This window comes from Drosophila miranda, assembly GCF_003369915.1.
Source record: "Drosophila miranda strain MSH22 chromosome Y unlocalized genomic scaffold, D.miranda_PacBio2.1 Contig_Y1_pilon, whole genome shotgun sequence".
NCBI classification, from domain to species: domain Eukaryota; kingdom Metazoa; phylum Arthropoda; class Insecta; order Diptera; family Drosophilidae; genus Drosophila; species Drosophila miranda.
Window position 1 is genome coordinate 11,326,636 of NW_022881603.1, and position 16,195 is coordinate 11,342,830.

The 16,195-nt window shown below is 47.0% G+C and overlaps 1 protein-coding gene and 1 pseudogene across 2 annotated transcripts; one reads left to right on the plus strand and one right to left on the minus strand.

The window, feature by feature from the left end:
- The first annotated feature begins 121 nt into the window (after positions 1 to 121).
- Positions 122 to 3,279, plus strand: LOC117191955 (putative helicase mov-10-B.2). Of its 2 annotated transcripts, XR_004474120.1 has the most exons (6): positions 122 to 231; positions 291 to 424; positions 480 to 1,285; positions 1,344 to 2,693; positions 2,749 to 2,922; positions 2,998 to 3,279. XR_004474120.1 is itself a non-coding variant. In XM_033396696.1 (5 exons), exons 1-5 carry the CDS (start codon positions 202 to 204, stop codon positions 2,799 to 2,801), a joined length of 2,373 nt encoding a protein of 790 aa, XP_033252587.1. In that variant the 5' UTR covers positions 122 to 201; the 3' UTR covers positions 2,802 to 3,279. The 2 variants fall into 2 exon arrangements, 1 of the variants encoding a protein (XP_033252587.1); XM_033396696.1 differs by having other exon boundaries at positions 2,749 to 3,279.
- Positions 3,186 to 12,185, minus strand: LOC117191950 (annotated as a pseudogene).
- Between the last annotated feature and the right edge of the window lie 4,010 nt (positions 12,186 to 16,195).

Genomic DNA, 16,195 nt, shown 5'->3' on the forward strand with positions numbered 1-16,195 from the left:
TCTAAGATATTCGCAAGATGTATGATCTGGAGAGGGAGAGCGGAGCAAGTGCGCAATGTGGCCGTATACCGCAAAGTTCGAAATACCGAAGCAGAGCTACCAGACAGAGCTAAGAGTTAACGGAACTTTTTTTTACTGAATGCTTATCGCGCAGTCCCTGTTTTTACTTGTGTATTCTTGTTTTTAGTGGCATCAACGCGCATGCACGCAAGCGGAATGAATCTGCAACTTGTAAGTGAGCATGCAGCACAACTAGTGGAAGTTCGCTAATAATGAATTTCAAATTATAGTTAGATCGGCAGCTGTCGCATATAGGCACCGAGGTGGATTTTTGGTTAAAACAAACGGTACAGCTAGCGAAATCGGAACCATTAAACGGAACGAATGCCGGAGAAACTATGCCGGGAATCGGGATACAGAACGGGTAGGTGAGGAGTACCAGGGAGTGCATTTTACTGTTTTCCATTAAATTTTTGCAGGTCATCGGGCTTTACGCGCGACCTGCCGTACTACGAGCCCAATGCGAAAATGCTGCAGGCCCAGACAAACAATTTTATGGACGACGATTTGACCGACAATGACGCCATCTTTGCGCATTATTTGAGCACCGAGAAGTTGGAGTTTTACAATGCGTCCTCGGTGATGCTGACTCTGCTTACTATCGAGGATGTGACTACAATGAAGCTGTACTCGCAGCTCATCGAGCCGGATGTGGCGGGTCATAAAGTACATATAAATGCATTTCGTGTCGCTCTCTCTGCTAGAGATTCTGTAAATGCCGAGGAAGTGGTGTCCCCGGGAATCGATGAGGTTGTCTTGATACCCAAGTGCAGTTTAATGGCCTCGCCGCTGCCAAAGGAGCTCATATCGGCCCTGTTTCCACATCCGCATGAGCAGATGCCTTTTAAAGATCCGATGCGCCGCCATGTGGCCAGTGTGGAACAGGTCTGCCGCACCAGTGTTCACTTCAAGTTCAGTAGGGGAAAACTTCCAGACGACAATGTGTTGCAGTCGCAACGCTTTCATGTAATTCTCCGCTCCACGCGTATTCCGTTTCGCTTTATGTACCGCGCTGTCAATATGCTCCCGGAGATGCCAGGTCTCCGTCGTTACCTCTTTCTCTTTCCGAATTGGCAAATCCAACCGCCGCCCCCGCAAGCTCCTCCAGCACATATTTCGCTGCTGAACGAGACCATAGGCGACAATGAAGAACAGTTGGAGGCGGTGCAGACGATTGTGACTGGACCCAATCCCAAAGCTCCATTTATAGTGTTCGGACCACAAGGTAAGCATCAGGTATGCTAGCCACAGTCGTACACAATTCACACCTTCTATCCATTCAGGCACTGGCAAGACCACTACCATTGTGGAGGCCATTCTACAGGTGCGCCTTCGACGACCGCAAAGCCGCATCCTTGTAACAGCCGGTTCGAACTCGGCCTGCGACACGATTGCCATGAAACTGTGCGAGTATATCGAAGGAAACTTTCGGCTCATGTTTTTAAGGGAAAAGCCGCTGATCCGAATCTATTCACGCAGCATATTCAAGAAGGTACTGAAATTGGTGCCGCCCTTGCTGCTGAAGAACTCCAATTGCTCGGACCATTTGTTCAAGCATCTACGAGTGCGTAATGTGATTACGTATACCATCATCGTGGCCACATTGGTTACTGTCGGCCGCCTGGCTAACGATGGCTTTGGTGACTTTTTCACCCACATATTCATCGACGAGGCTGGAGCTTCCACCGTGCCGGAGACTATTATGGGCATTGTGGGTGTTAAAAAGAACAAAGATTGTCATGTAATTCTGTCCGGAGATCACAAGCAGCTGGGAGCAGTGATCAAAAGCAGCCGGGCTGCGTCCCTTGGCTTGAATCAATCTCTCATGGAGCGACTACTGGCATCGGATTGCTACAAGGTAGACGAGAACGGCAACTACGATCGCACCCTTCAGGTGCGTCTGCGTCGTATTTATCGGTCACATCCCGAGATCGTGCGTCTTTTTAACGAGCTCTACTACGGCGGAGAGCTAATCGCAAAGGCTCCGGACGAACAGGTCAACCTTGCCGCTGAATGGGATGTGCTGCCCAATGGCCAGTTCCCCATCATCTTCCAGGCCACACATGGAGTCACCAAAAAGGAGGAGCACACCACCAGCTCCTTCAATTCGCTGGAGGCAGAGGTTCTGTGCTGGCACGTCAAGCGCTTGATAAAAAATGGCCTCGGCCCAAATATAGAGGTAAAGCAGGAAGACATCGGTGTGGTGGCTCCATACACGTCTCAGGGCAACCTAATCATTCGGAAGCTTAAGCGGCAGGGCCTCGGCAATGTGGAAGTTGGCAGCGTGGAGACCTATCAGGGCAGAGAGAAGCTCATCATCATTGCCACTCTGGTGCGTTCGTTCAGCTATATGGGGTTCATGCGTAACCCGCGTCGCATCAATGTGCTCATTTCGCGGCCCAAGGCGCTGCTCATACTGATTGGTAATCCCGTCACTCTGCGTCATCATCCCGACTTCAAGTTCATCATTGATGAGTGCATCCAACATCAAACGTATCTCTTCAAAAAGAGAGATTCATTGCATTTCGTGGTAAAACATGTGGCTATAAGCGATTTGGAAGATGGCAAAAATGTGAACACTGCAAATCCGAAAAAAGCCTTAGTTAAAGCCAAGCAAGTGATCCCAGAAATGGGTAAGTGCTTAAACTACAGTCTTGGATTTATTTTGCTACACCACCTATTTTACAGATAAAATCTCCACCGCCATCTGTGCCATGATGAATGCTTTAAATATATCATAGAGCTACGCTCTTCCCTAATCTAAATCGAACAAAATCTTCTAGATATAAGCTAGGACTAACGGCTGCCGTACCCTGATAATAATATGTGCAAGACCCAGAGACTGCCTAGAACATTCCTAAAGTACGCATCTGTTTGTAACCATTTACTTTAATTTTTTTTTAAATTTTATTTGTATTATTTTTCTATCTGTAACAGTGGGCTGCTCTTGCTCTTGCGGTCTTTAAGAGCTGTAATAAGCGCTTCATTTATTTCACTGTAAACGAAAGGAAAAGAATAGGTATTATTTGAGAAATTCCTCGGACCGGATGAGTAGTTCCCATGAATGGATATCGTTTGGTACGCTCAACCGGATTGATAGTCAGATGTGTCAGAATGTGTAAGCATTATCATTTAGAGTATATATATTTAAGCAGTGTCTCTATATAATTAGTAATCAGATTATAAAGAATACAATACAATGGAGTTGCTGCGTTAGTTTTCGAAAAATGTTTAAAAATAGTTACGATCTTGCTTGCGGAGGAGCCTGTCATTCATTTAATTTTTTTGTCCATCGCCTATCGTATAAATTCGTTGTCTTTGTTAATCAACAATTTTACTTTTTTAAAGTGATTAATGGTTTACATTTGTTTTGAGTCAGAGAAATGTGCACTTAACGAGAAATGCAAAGTTAATGAGAGAAACCTCAATTTAATGAACTTCTTCTGCAATGACTGTCTCCGTTCGTTCGATATAAAAATTTGTGTTCGCATTTTTGGTTTATAATAAAATATATATATTAAATATTATTATTGTTCTGTGTGTAGGACATATCAAACGCTCTCCTTAGCTGCCTCGATTGCGTGTGAGTAACTACATTTGGTATACACTTATAAAAGACCCCGACCCCAGGAGGCGACGCTCTTCGTCACCAGCATCCATCATCAGGGTGAGTGTGTTGCGATGTGATTTTGTGAGTGGGGGATGGGGTACAACACTATCTACGTGGGGTTAAGACCCGAGATTAGAGTATAATTCGCCGCACGCCGCACTCCATGCAGAACTTGGCGTGCTCGATGATGAACCTGCCGCCACACTCGTGGCAGAACTTGGACATCTTCATACTCGAACTTAGGCTGGACGCGGAGTTACAGCTCAGCAGGGAATGCTGCGATGTGGTTGGAGTCAGCGACGCCTGCCCATTGTTGTTGTTGTTGTTATATACTGGCTGGGATTGCACCTGCTGTTGCTGCTGCTGGTAGTTGTAGTTGCTGTCTGGTCTATTGTGCTTCTGTTGTTCCTGCGGCTGCTGCGTGGACATTGTCAGAGAGTGCTCCGATCCACTGGAGGATTCTGCTCCGTCGGTATTGCCATTGCCAATGCTATTGATAGCGCCGCCGCCGCCGCCGCCATAAAGCCTCTGACGTGCCTTGAGAGTGCCATAGGCAGTGTGCGCCTGGGTCGAGACATCAGTCATGGCGCTCGGCAGCTTGGCACTGGCCGTGTGCGGACGCAGCAGATTCTGGTTGCGTGGTGTACCCGGTTGTAGGTCGCCGGACCGCTGTCGCGACAGGCTGTAGGGGGAGTTGGTGCTGCAATAGAAATGCAAGACAAACTATTCAATGAAAGTCATCATGGCAGATTACTCACCTGCCATAGGCAGAGTCGGAGCTTAGCTTGGAGCTAGCGCCGCGACGAGACGAGTGGGACGAGGACATGGGATAACCATCGAGACTGCTTAGCTCGTCGGAATCCGCTGATGCTGAGTGTGTCAAGGGGGAGCTGGCCTTCAACTGATGCTGCTCCTGCTGCTGAAGCTGTTGCACTGGCTCCGGATCCAATTCCCTTGCTGTACCCTGCTCTTCGGGTCTTCTGATGAACAGGGTACGAATTGAGGCGCCGGCATCCTCGCCCAGTTGCCGAAACTCGCTCTGCATTTGCTGGATCAGATTTTTAGCGTTATTGACCTGGACGGAGTCGCTCGATAATAGGGCCAGTCTGTTGGCATTGCCAGCCAACTGGCTGGCCCGATCCTCAGGCCCGCCCTGGGCGTCGACATAGGCGTCCTCTGTATCGCTGATCTTTCTGAACCGAGCGTGCTCCGGCTCGTTGCCATTCTCGATGTGCAGCACGTCGATGGGCGTCTGTGAGTTGCCCACCATGTGGCGCAGGGAGTCGGGTGAAATTGGGGAACGGCCGTGGGCATTTGTCTCCGTCTCGATGCTGATGAAGATCTCCCGCTTCTGCTGATCCTCGACTGGCCTCTTCCCCACCATCTGCACTGGCATCTGCTGCATCTTTTCGTCGTGGCTGCTAGCACTGGATGCATTCGATTGCTGGCGCTGCATCTGCATCTGCAATTTCTCGCCTCCCTTGCTATTCGAACTATTCGAGTTGGATCTGTGGGTGTGAGGGTCTTTAGTGGGCTGTGACTTGGGCTGAAGGATGCTACTGGTGGTGGCCGGTCTCAGTGTGGCTGTAGTGGTCTGTTGTGGGGTCGAAGTCGCTTTATGGAACGAGCGTTGCCTGCTCGTCGTGCGATTCAGCAGGAATTCGCGACAATCTTTGAACAGCGGGAACTGCTCGTCGTCATTCTCGTTCTCGAATGAGGAGAGAAACTCCTCAAAGTCAAAGTCGTCGAAGGTGGGCATGTTGCCCATCGGCATTGGATTGGCCAGCAGTTGCTTCTGCTGCTGCTGCCAGCACTGCTCGTCGTACTCCATTGAGGACCGATTGGCCTCATCGTCGGCGGAGCACCCCGACGAGGCATCGGCATCCTCCGGCGAGGCATCGTACAGAAACTGATTGCGTCCCAAGCGCATCTTTCGCTTCAGCAGATTCCTGGCCTCTCCGGACTGACGTCGCTCGTAGGTGATGGTCGACTGAGAGCTGTTCCGACTTCGGCTCTGCGACAGCTGCTGTGGCGTGGAACTGGCATCCGAGGCTACGCCGCTGGACACGTGCAGATTATCGCATGCGTTGATCAGCTTTGGGTCGATGAACTGTCCGCCGCCCGCTGCGGCCGGACGGCCAAAGCCGAAGATGCTCTCCAGCTTGATGGGTGTTAGGGTGTTCGCCCCACCGCTGACGGGCTGATGGACTGATGGCGTCGCCGTCGCTGGTCTGCTGATGTGCTCCAGCCGCAAGGGGGTGGCAATGGGCTGGTAGTTTTTGAGCACCCTCTTCTCGTTATTCTCCTTGGCCGACACGGCAACTGGGGGTGGGGCTGTGGCTGGTGCTGATTCTGGTGTCACCGTTGTCAGGGCCAGGGGCGGCAGCTGGCCGGGATTGCTGGACGTGGTCAGGTTCTTGGCCGAGTTCTGCTTGCTCAGGTTGTTGCTCTTATCCTTGAGCTCCTTGCTTGTCAGCTGACTGGCGGCTGCCACCTCCGCTGCCTTGGCATTCAGCTCTTCCAGCTCGTGTTCGTATTTAAGGAACACCGCCAGGGAGTCGGTCTTGGCCACGTTACGCCCGGGCAGTGCCTGAGCTGTGGTCTCGCTGGCAGCGCCAACGCCCACCGGTAGCTTCAGCATCTGTTTGCGGTTGGACGTACTCGTATCCCGGCGGACCACGCGTGGACTGTGGAAGTCGTTGACGCAGGAGGCGCGCACCGGCATCTCGTCGTACTCTTCCGGCTTGAGGAAGTTCGTGGAGATGGGACCCTCGTCGGAGAGGCCCCGCTGTATGGTGGGGCGATAGTTGGTCGCAAACAACGGACGACTAGGCAGCAGCGGTGTGCGCCGGGGGCCCCGCAGAGAGGAAGGGCGCCGGAAGTTGGAGGCGGGTGTGGGTTTCGGTGTGGTCGGCGGTGCCTTGCTGCTCGGCATGGTCAACGAGGTGGTCATGGAAAGACTTGGTGTGGCTGTTAGTGTGGCTGTTGGGGGAACCGAAACTTCCTCCTGCTCCGGCGGCGTGCCGGGGAGCAAAGCTCCTCCAGCTGACGTTTGGCCGAGAGGAAGGGATCGTACTTGTCGCCGCGGACGCTGACTCCACTGAGGCCGCTATGCAGGAGATTGGAAAGGATGCAGGAAAGTGAGAGAAAGAGCGCAAAATGGTAGAAAGTTTCTGAGGAAAAGCTATAATGGTAACCCGCCCGTCTGTGCATAGCCTGGCTGTCGTCTGGGTGAAATGGCATGAGGAGGAAGAGGAGGAGGGTGAATCAGATTAGCACGCTACAAACCTCTTGAAGGTGCCTCCGCGGCGGGAATTGGGAAGCGAGTGGCTGTCGTCCTTGGCAGGCGGCTCCTTGATGTACATTTTTCCATCCTCGTCCTGCTCGAGCATCACAAGGCAGCGACTGATTCTGCTGCCGCTCTGCTTGGCCACAAGAGGCAGCTTCGTGACAGGCCGCTGATCGCTCTCAGCTTCTACGTCGCTGTGCTCGACCTGCGGGAACTCTCCGCTATTCGGACTGGACGTGCGTTCGAGGATCTTCGCGGACCTCCTCATCATATTTTCCTTGCTACATTCCAGCTCACTCGATTCGTTGTCCATTTCAATGACATCGCGCTCGAACTGCAGCCGATCGCAGCCGAGGTGCAGTCTGGGCAGCTTGTTATGGCTCATGGTGTGGCCGAGGGCCTCCAGGCTTTGCTGCAGCTGGGGCATGGGCAGGGCCCGCATGGGTAACGAACTGTTCATCTCCATGGTGGCCTGGCCAGTCCGCTTCTTGGGCCGGCACACAGTTCGCGTGGTGGTCGTTTCCATTTTGATTTGGATCTCGGCTCGCGGCGAATCGTCCTCGTAATCGGAATAGGCAACACGCGGTCTCCGCGACAGAGGCACAAGGCTGCAATCCATATCATCTTCGGTCGATATCTGTATGGAGTTCGCTTTCTTAGTTGGCGATGATTGCTCCAAGTGGCGCAACTCCAAGCTGGGATGCTCCCGTGTGCGGATGCGGCGACGCGCCTGCCGCACTAGCGATGTGGAGGAACGCACCTTCACTTTAACCACCTCCTGCGGTGTTTCATCCATTTTAGTTGCTTTAACGATGGTCGTAGGGCCTGACGTGGGCAGCGTGTGGGTGTATGGGAGGTTGCTTCAATTAGCTTATAGTTCGATAAAAAATCCTGGTATGAATGGGTTCTATTTTCTCAAAGTTTCTATCTAAAATCGAAATGCCATGATCCTATAGGAACCTCTACAAGACTACTATATATATTATTTTTATTTGTTCTATTTCTATCTCGAGACTCTCGCGTTACCCTTCACTTCTCCCTCTAAGAACCCATCCATTGGATACCATAGCTGCACCTAGACAGCCACTTATAGAGCTTAATGCATCGGTGATCTTTTTGGAATGCTTTTGAGGCGGCGGCGCGCATTAATTACGAACCATGAACAAGTTCCGGCTTCTTAGATCCGACAAGTACTCGTAAGCCAAGTTAATTGGGAAACTGCACGCTACGGTCAGTGGATCCCCATGGCATCCCATATATACAAGGTATATCCCTACATTTGACTATAGAACCCAAACCCATACCTTTTCCCTTGATCAACCGATTGAGATCCTCGAATTTGAGTGCCGGCATTTCCTTCTCGGCAGCATCGACCCTTTCCCGATTAGTCATCCGTTTGCGGAGCCTGGCGGCTGGCTTCAGCAGTGCCGCCTCCACACAGTCCAGCTGGAGGGTTTCGCCACTGGATTGGCTTCGCAAGCGATCCATGGTTTCGGTGATGCGGTCACAAGTCTCGATAGGCTTGCGTTTGGCGCGTAGGACACGCTCCTTTGGCGGAGCTGGTGCTGCTGGTGGATCGTCGTCTTGGGGCACGCACAAGGTGACTGTGTTTTGAGTGACTTTTGTCCTGGCTCCCTCGGCCTTGCTGCGGACTGCGGGCGTCCCGTTCTTTGGTTGGGGGCGTGCCAGCTTATTTGCTTTAGGAGGGCTGAGTGGGAGGAGCATGAGTTGAGTTCGCTGATGGATATATATGCTCTCACTACGGTGAGGCGCAAGGCGCAATACGAAGTATCTGTCTACCACAAGGATACGTTTACAATTACGGATACTGGTGGGGATACGGGGGATTAGTCAACGACAACCAAAGCAACGACAGAGGAGCGATTGGGTTAGGTGTATCTAAGTATCTCTAGCCTCTATATCTATAACTATATCTATCCCTTGGTACTCACTTATCACTGTGCACGGACGAGGTCATGGAGGGGAGCGACATCAGGCTCTGCTTGGGGGCCGTCATGTCGCCGGCGTCCAGCAGATCCTCGTGGTTGCCGGAGTACTTGTTCCGGTTGATTGAGCGCTTCGTCCTATAATTATTCATTGCGAGTGGAAATTGAAACGGCAAACAGAAAAAATAATTGGAATAATAAATTGGTAGTGTCTGGGTTTGTGGCAAGTGTGTGACTAGTGTCAAACAAGAATACATATGTCGAAGGACATGTCATCGAAAACCAGGCTTACTTGAGATTGGGCGGCCTGTATTGCTTCCTGGCGTCCAGCCGTTCCTTTGCTTTCGACGTCTCCTGGGTGTTGGTCAGCTTCATGGTGGCCTGAATCGCCTTCTCCTTGCACCACTCCACATGCCGGTCGAAGGCCTTCACGCTGAAGTTCCGCTCGCAGTGGGGACAGTGCTCGGAGGCCACACCCTTGATGCGCTTGGCCGGCGAGCGATCGCGGGCTGGTACATGGTTTGGGTCGCCTGCGGGCGATGTTGCAGCACCTCCTGTTCCTGTTGCTGTGCCCCCTGCTCTACGCACGGAAGCTCGGGCCGTAGAGCGAACCAGCTCGGTTTGGGAGTTGCGACGAATGGGCAGAGGAGAGCCCACACTCTGAATATGCAACAGCATCCAGAAGAGAAAAAGAGAAAGAGAGAGAGAGAAGGAGTTGAGCGATGGCTCGATTGATTGGCAGATGTACTCACGTCTGTTGGTATTGTGGATCCCGTGCCTACGGGATCCCGACTCCCAGCGGTGGGGGTGTGAACTCCAGACACCTTCTCAGCATTGGGCAGGCCAAAGTTTTTGGGAAGGACATACGTGGAAAGTGCTGTGCCCTCGCGGCGCTGGCGCGAGGAATCAAAGGTATTGCGCTTCTTTGAGATCTTCTCGCAGACGACGACATGCTTGCGCAGGGCATTCAAGTTGAAGGTGCGGCTGCAGCACGGACAGGGCGTCAGATCGCTGGGGTTGATGGCCACTATCTCGGGCACGGGCAGAGGCAGTCCTCGGGTGAGCGGCGGCGAAGAGGGCTCCTCCTCCTGCCCGCATTCGGGCGCTTCCAACTCGGCCTCCGTGTTGAATGTGGCTGCGTGGTGCGGTTATATGGAAGTAGATAATGTAAGAAATCAATTCTGTTTCTGCGAGCACTTTGACAATGTTTTGTATATGCTGTATATTCACAAAATATGTATATATATGTAAATATATGTATGTATATTTCCGCGGTTGCAAGCCAATATTTCGATTTCGATTTTCAAATCATGGAGATATCAGTGATCGATAACTAAGCAGTGTTTACACCATTATTTAGTTTTAATTGTGAAAAAATCTTTCTCGGTTGTGTGTGGGCATTAAAAACTAATAATTAACATCACATTATGGGGTAAGCAAAAAATACCATCAATGATGGCAGCTACTGCCAGACAGCGGCAATCCAATTACAATGCGAGGCCAGCGGAGCACCCACGACTGGCTGCCAGCAAAGATTACATCAATCAACGGCACGCATGAGACAAGGGGAGCAGAAATTTCCGCAACATCTTGGGAGTCTTCCCTCCTCCCCCTTCGCGGGGACAGCTTCTCTCGTTTCAATTGAAATCAATGCAAAGTTTTATGTTACGCATTCTTTTCCCAAACCAGCAAAGAGCCGTTGCACACGACTGCTCTGGCCCGTGTCGGTGCTAATGACGCCCGCAGAATGCAACAGAATCAAATCCACTGCTGCATTATATGAATCCACTCATCCCACTTGAGATCTATAATAATAACAGCATCCCTGTCCAATGGGAGCCTGAGCAGATCTGACTGCATGGAGAGAATAGAGAATGGATGGCAATGATTCGGCCAAGTGATTTCAGATGGTCAAGAGTTTACTAGATCAAAAGTTTAAAGCCCTACAACTGAGTGATGAATGCAATTTTCAATAGACTATGTATGTGTCTGTTCCTTCTTTCATAATCAAACGATTCCCTATCCACATCCATTCCATCCACTAGTCCGCGTCTAGTCGGTTCCAAGCATTTTCCATAGTCTTTCATGGGTCTTTTCGTTGCAGCTGTTGTCGGTCCGCTGTTGGGCAAGCTCTATAAGCGACTTAAGACATCAGGCCCATAAATGTGTTGTTTTCTGATGTGAAATAAGGTAAAGCATAATACAAACGGTTTTCTCATTCCAGTTCTTGGCCACACTTTGAACTTCCAACTGTTTGACACTTGGCGATGCTTCCCATGAACCAAAACAGTGGGAACCTAATGAAAGGGCCCCGTCCTCTCTTAGTTCTCAGTAAATCATTCAGATTTTCAATTTCGCTTTCATTACGAGTATTTGGTCAAACGGGAGGTGACATCATTCGGAATTGATAAGAATACGAGTACTAGAAGGAGTCAATGAAAAGGTCGTCTTGGCATTGGATTCTATGAAGCAGATTAAGCAGCTGTTCCAGCATTTACATTTTCCCCCCCACTTAGCGCTTTCACTTGGTCAATTTTGTAGAAACTAAAACGGTTCATTTAGCATTTGTGTATTAGTTGATAATTTGCATTGAAAATTACTTGGCTTAATTGCTGGGGCTGTTGCTGTTTCTGATGGTTTGGCATGCAAATGATTGTTAGTTGGTTGGTTAGTGGACAACACGTCGATCTTATTGACAACAATCAGAATGCGTTGCAGTTGATTGTTATTGTTAGTTGCTGCTGCTGTTGTTGTTGCAGGTTCAGTGGGCGTTGCTGCGCCCACACCTGGAGGTGTGTCCGACTGACTTGACTTGGCATTGGGCAGATTTTTCTTGCCTTTATTGCTGCTGCTGCTGCTGCCGTTGCTGTTGCGTTTGAGGGAAAACGTATTGCGGACGCGCGAAAATGTGGACAGCTGTTGCTGCTGATGCTGCTGTTGCTGTTGCGGCAGTGATTGTTGCGCCTCAATAAGCTGCAACGAGTTGAAAGAACTCTTCAGCGGCTGCTGTTCAAATACGTTAATGCTGCCATTTCCACAGCCATTTCCATTTTCGTTTTCGTTTTCCCTTTGATTGCAGAAATTTAGTTGAGCTTTTTCGCTGACCAGCAAATCGTTGAGTTGCTGGTACTCCTCGTAGATGCCCCTACTGTGCCGCTTATTGATTTTGGCCAGTGGCTGAGGCTTCTGCGACTTTGATTTAAAGATCTTGTTCCACATTTTCTTGCTCATCTTGCTCAAAATTTGGAGTACGCGCGTCTCTGATGATTATTCACTTTCCCGATACTTCGTTATTTTTAAACACATTTCACATTTTCCGCGCTCCGCACCGTTTCGCTCTTTCCAATTGGACTTATTCTTGCGCCGGCGTCTGGTTCAATTTTGAGCGGCAGCAACATCGCCGCCAGCCCGCCAGCAACATTAAGCTCTCGCAAGCAACAAGCTGCCCGCACAGTGGGCCTTTGGACCTTTTGGCGTTAAAAATCATACTGTGGACCATACTTATGGCGGGGCTATTTTGGATGTTTTTCCTTCGTAGTTGCGACACATAAATACGTACATATGTCGCTCTAAAACACAAATCGTAGATTGGTGAACTTTAAGTGCCCATATTACCTAAATTAAATTTCCTGGAAATTTGAATTTTTAAAATCTCTGAAAGACTTATCATATGCGTGAATCTGAATATTATTCGTATTATCCAAGCCGCTCATAGGATTTTTGATTTTGGCCACCTGATATCCACTGTGCGACGTGCAGGCAACATGTTGCCGTGCACATTTTGCATGGAATTAAAAATAGTTGCACTCCAGTTTTGGCTTTAGCTGCGGTGTGTAGCTGCTACCAGCAACAAAGGCCACCATTCTTTTCCAACTTATTCCCTCCATTTCTGCTCTGGGTTGTCTGTTTCCCCTTCTCTTGATATTCGCTTGGTGAGTGTGTTGTGGTTTTGAGCAGATATTTGCCACAAAGAGATGAAATCATAAATTATGGTATATCTTGATCAATATAGCACATCATGTCAATACAGTTATGCCTATCTGTCTGTTGAAGGTTTAAAGGCACTACATATGTATATCTTATAGCTGACATTGCGAGTTTATATACATATGTAAGAGTATCAAAGCTTCGGAATTCGTCTTTGGACTTCCTTTCTTGTTTGTCTTGTCTTTACGGCTGATTTATTTAAAGCCGTCGCCAACACTGCCGCCCGTTCCGCCGCCAAATGTTGCTGAACCCTTGGCTGCTTAGACCGTCATTCATTCCACTCTGAAATCGGGCAGAATGACTGCCAATTCCCCCCATTTGAATATATTCGAATTTCTAAATTGAAGTAGTCTTTGGCGCGACTTCCTTTCGGGCCATCAGTCAATCAGCCTAAAGACTAGACATCAAAGTGGATCGTTTCCTGGCCAGTGGGAATTGGGTCCACGACTGGTAATGGGTGTAGTAAGTATGTACAATAATATGTAATTATGTCCACTTATGGCACTCCAAAGAAACATCAACTTACTTGCATAAGTTGCATAACTGCGCCAAAAAAGGTAACCGCCATCGGAGTTGCATGTGACAACGGCAGCAGCAACATTTGGCGAGCTCAGCAACATTTGGTGTTGCAGGCGGATTACATAAATAAACAGCTGGGAGGGGAGTTGGAGGCGACACATTTGGCTGAACTGATGAGGACAGAACTCTTTAGAGAGTCTATTAGGTAGCTCATGAAATTTGCCGCAGATATATAAAAAAGATATGTCAGTAGTAGTCGTTGGGAGAGGCGCCCGGGGTTGTGGGCGGCATCGTTTGTGGTCGCCCACGCGTCTCGACTCTGACTTGCCCTCAACATCCTGATAATCTCTTATAATTGTCACGCTCTGAGAGCGCAGCCGAAAATAGAAGATATGTTGCAGTTGCATATACATATGGTTCATACATATGTACATACATGTGCACGATGCAAATTAAATAACTGCGGTAGCGGATTGTGTTTTTAAAAAGTTTTTATTTTACTTCTAATTTCACTGATATAGATTTAAGTAGAGGGTCACAAAGGATTCCGGACAAAGGGTTTGCGCGATCTTAATTTTTAGCTCGACTTTGCGGTGTCGCTTCTGGATCAAGACTGCCTTGAACTTTCTGATCTTTGCATCGTTGATCCCTTTCGGGAATAGTTTTTCTATAAACATTTCAATTGATTTCGCCATCCCGAGTATTGGATTTCGTCATCCCAAGAGAGAACTGTAAAATGCCTAAAGTGCAGGATCTGCAGAAAGCCGGGAGTGAGATTGTTTATGAGAAGCCGGGTGTGGGCAAACATTGGTTTTCCATTTAGGCGAGTGTCAAAGATTGTGATTGCGGCGGGAGCCCTTGAGATTGTACATCTTAGAAATCAATTAGGCGGAGGCCCAAGATTGAAATTGTTTTCGTTTTGGAAAGCCAAAGATTGTTTACAACTCGTATAAGAGCTCAATAGAATTGGGTACGTTAACTACCCCATTCTTAAATGTTTCGTCCCGATACATTTTGAAGTTCTGATAGAGCTCTAATTTCTTCTGACAGTATTTGAATGTTGCTTTCCACTATTTCTTATGACGGTATTCTTATTGATTTAATAAGTACAAATTTGGTTAATTTATAGCCGAAGTAAAATAACATTATCAATATCAAAATGATTAAGAATAATGTTGTTAATGGTAAGGCCGTATTACCTAATGTTATAAGGGGATTTAAAATATTAACATTATCAAAAGAAAATTGCTTATCATTCGATTGTATATAATCAACTAATTCAAAATCGCTATATCTATGATGCGATATATATCTTAGAATTTTACCCTTATCATTTATGTGGGTTATATTATTTATTACAATTGTGTTGTTGAATATAAGGAGATACGATCCTAACAAAGTAGTATTGTCTACGATATTTTTGCCTGAAACTAATATGACACCATCCTGAATGATGTCTATTTCTTTGTTTTTTTCCCTTTTTTTAGTGCATTTGGCTTTAAAGCCATTAAGTAAATTGGTGAAACAGGGCTTCTTTAAATTTATTTGTGCGTAATTGTTAAAAGTTTCACTTTTAAAATTATTCATTAAATAGTATTTCTCCTTACATTCACAAACTTTTTCACTTATAACTAGCATTCCATCATTTTGTGAGATGGCTCTTGCATGGTAAAACTTGCAAATATCTTTAATTTGAGGATATTTTATGTAAATGATTATTAAATCAGCATTTCGAATTATTTTAACCGTTGCAATGTCCAGCAGATCAGACAGTTCAACAGGATGTTTTTCATGCTTATAAATGTCCTCTATTTCGTTTTTATTTAAAATTTTTGTATTGAAAATATTTACTTTTAAGAGGGTTATGGTATCAACTAAATTTAGTAGGTCAAAAGTTATTAATTTTAAACGATGATTTCTCAGTATCGTTTCTTCATTGAAGATGACATTTTTTAATGAATTTGATAGCAATTCAATTTCTTTGAAAAATTTGGAATTTATTACAAATTGTTTATTATTATTTTCAGTTAATTCATTTACTTTATATTGTATTTTCAAAAAGTCGTCATGAAAATATTTAATATTTGATGTTATCTTTATGTATAATTCTGTTTCTATTGTTGATTATAATTTTATTCGGTCGATTTTCCTTAACTACCTGCTTTTTGTATCGGGATTGAAGTTTATTTCTTTCCCCGAATTTCTTTTCATAAACTACTTCTCCTATTTTATAATCTTTTTCTCTTCGATCTTTGTTATGTAGCTTAAGCATTTTGGTCTGAGCTTCCTTAAGTAATATTGGATTATGCTTGTGTTATATTTTGTTATACAATATGTCATATGGCATTTGATTGGTCGTTGAATGTATCGTCAGGTTATATTTCAGTGCCGCCCTTATTATTATTTCTGAATAATCTGTTAGATTTAGTTCATCCTTGATGCACCGCGCTATTTCTGTTAGTGTGGAATGTACCCTTTCTACCTGACCATTTGAGGTGCTGTGTCTGGGATCAGCATAATAAATAGTTAAGTTACTTCTTTGTATGAATGATCTAAATTGTGCTGAAGTAAAGCTTGGTTCGTTGTCAGTCATTAAAGATGTTGCTAACGGAAAGTGTTGCAAAATTTCCATTACCTTATTTTCAATGTTTAATTTACTTTGAATTTCCTTGACCACCAAGTATTTGGAATAAGAATCTATACAAGTTATGAATGTTAGGTTTTGGGCATAGTATATGTCTAAGTGTAATTGATCTCCTTCTTTTGCTGGAATGGGGGCTTCCC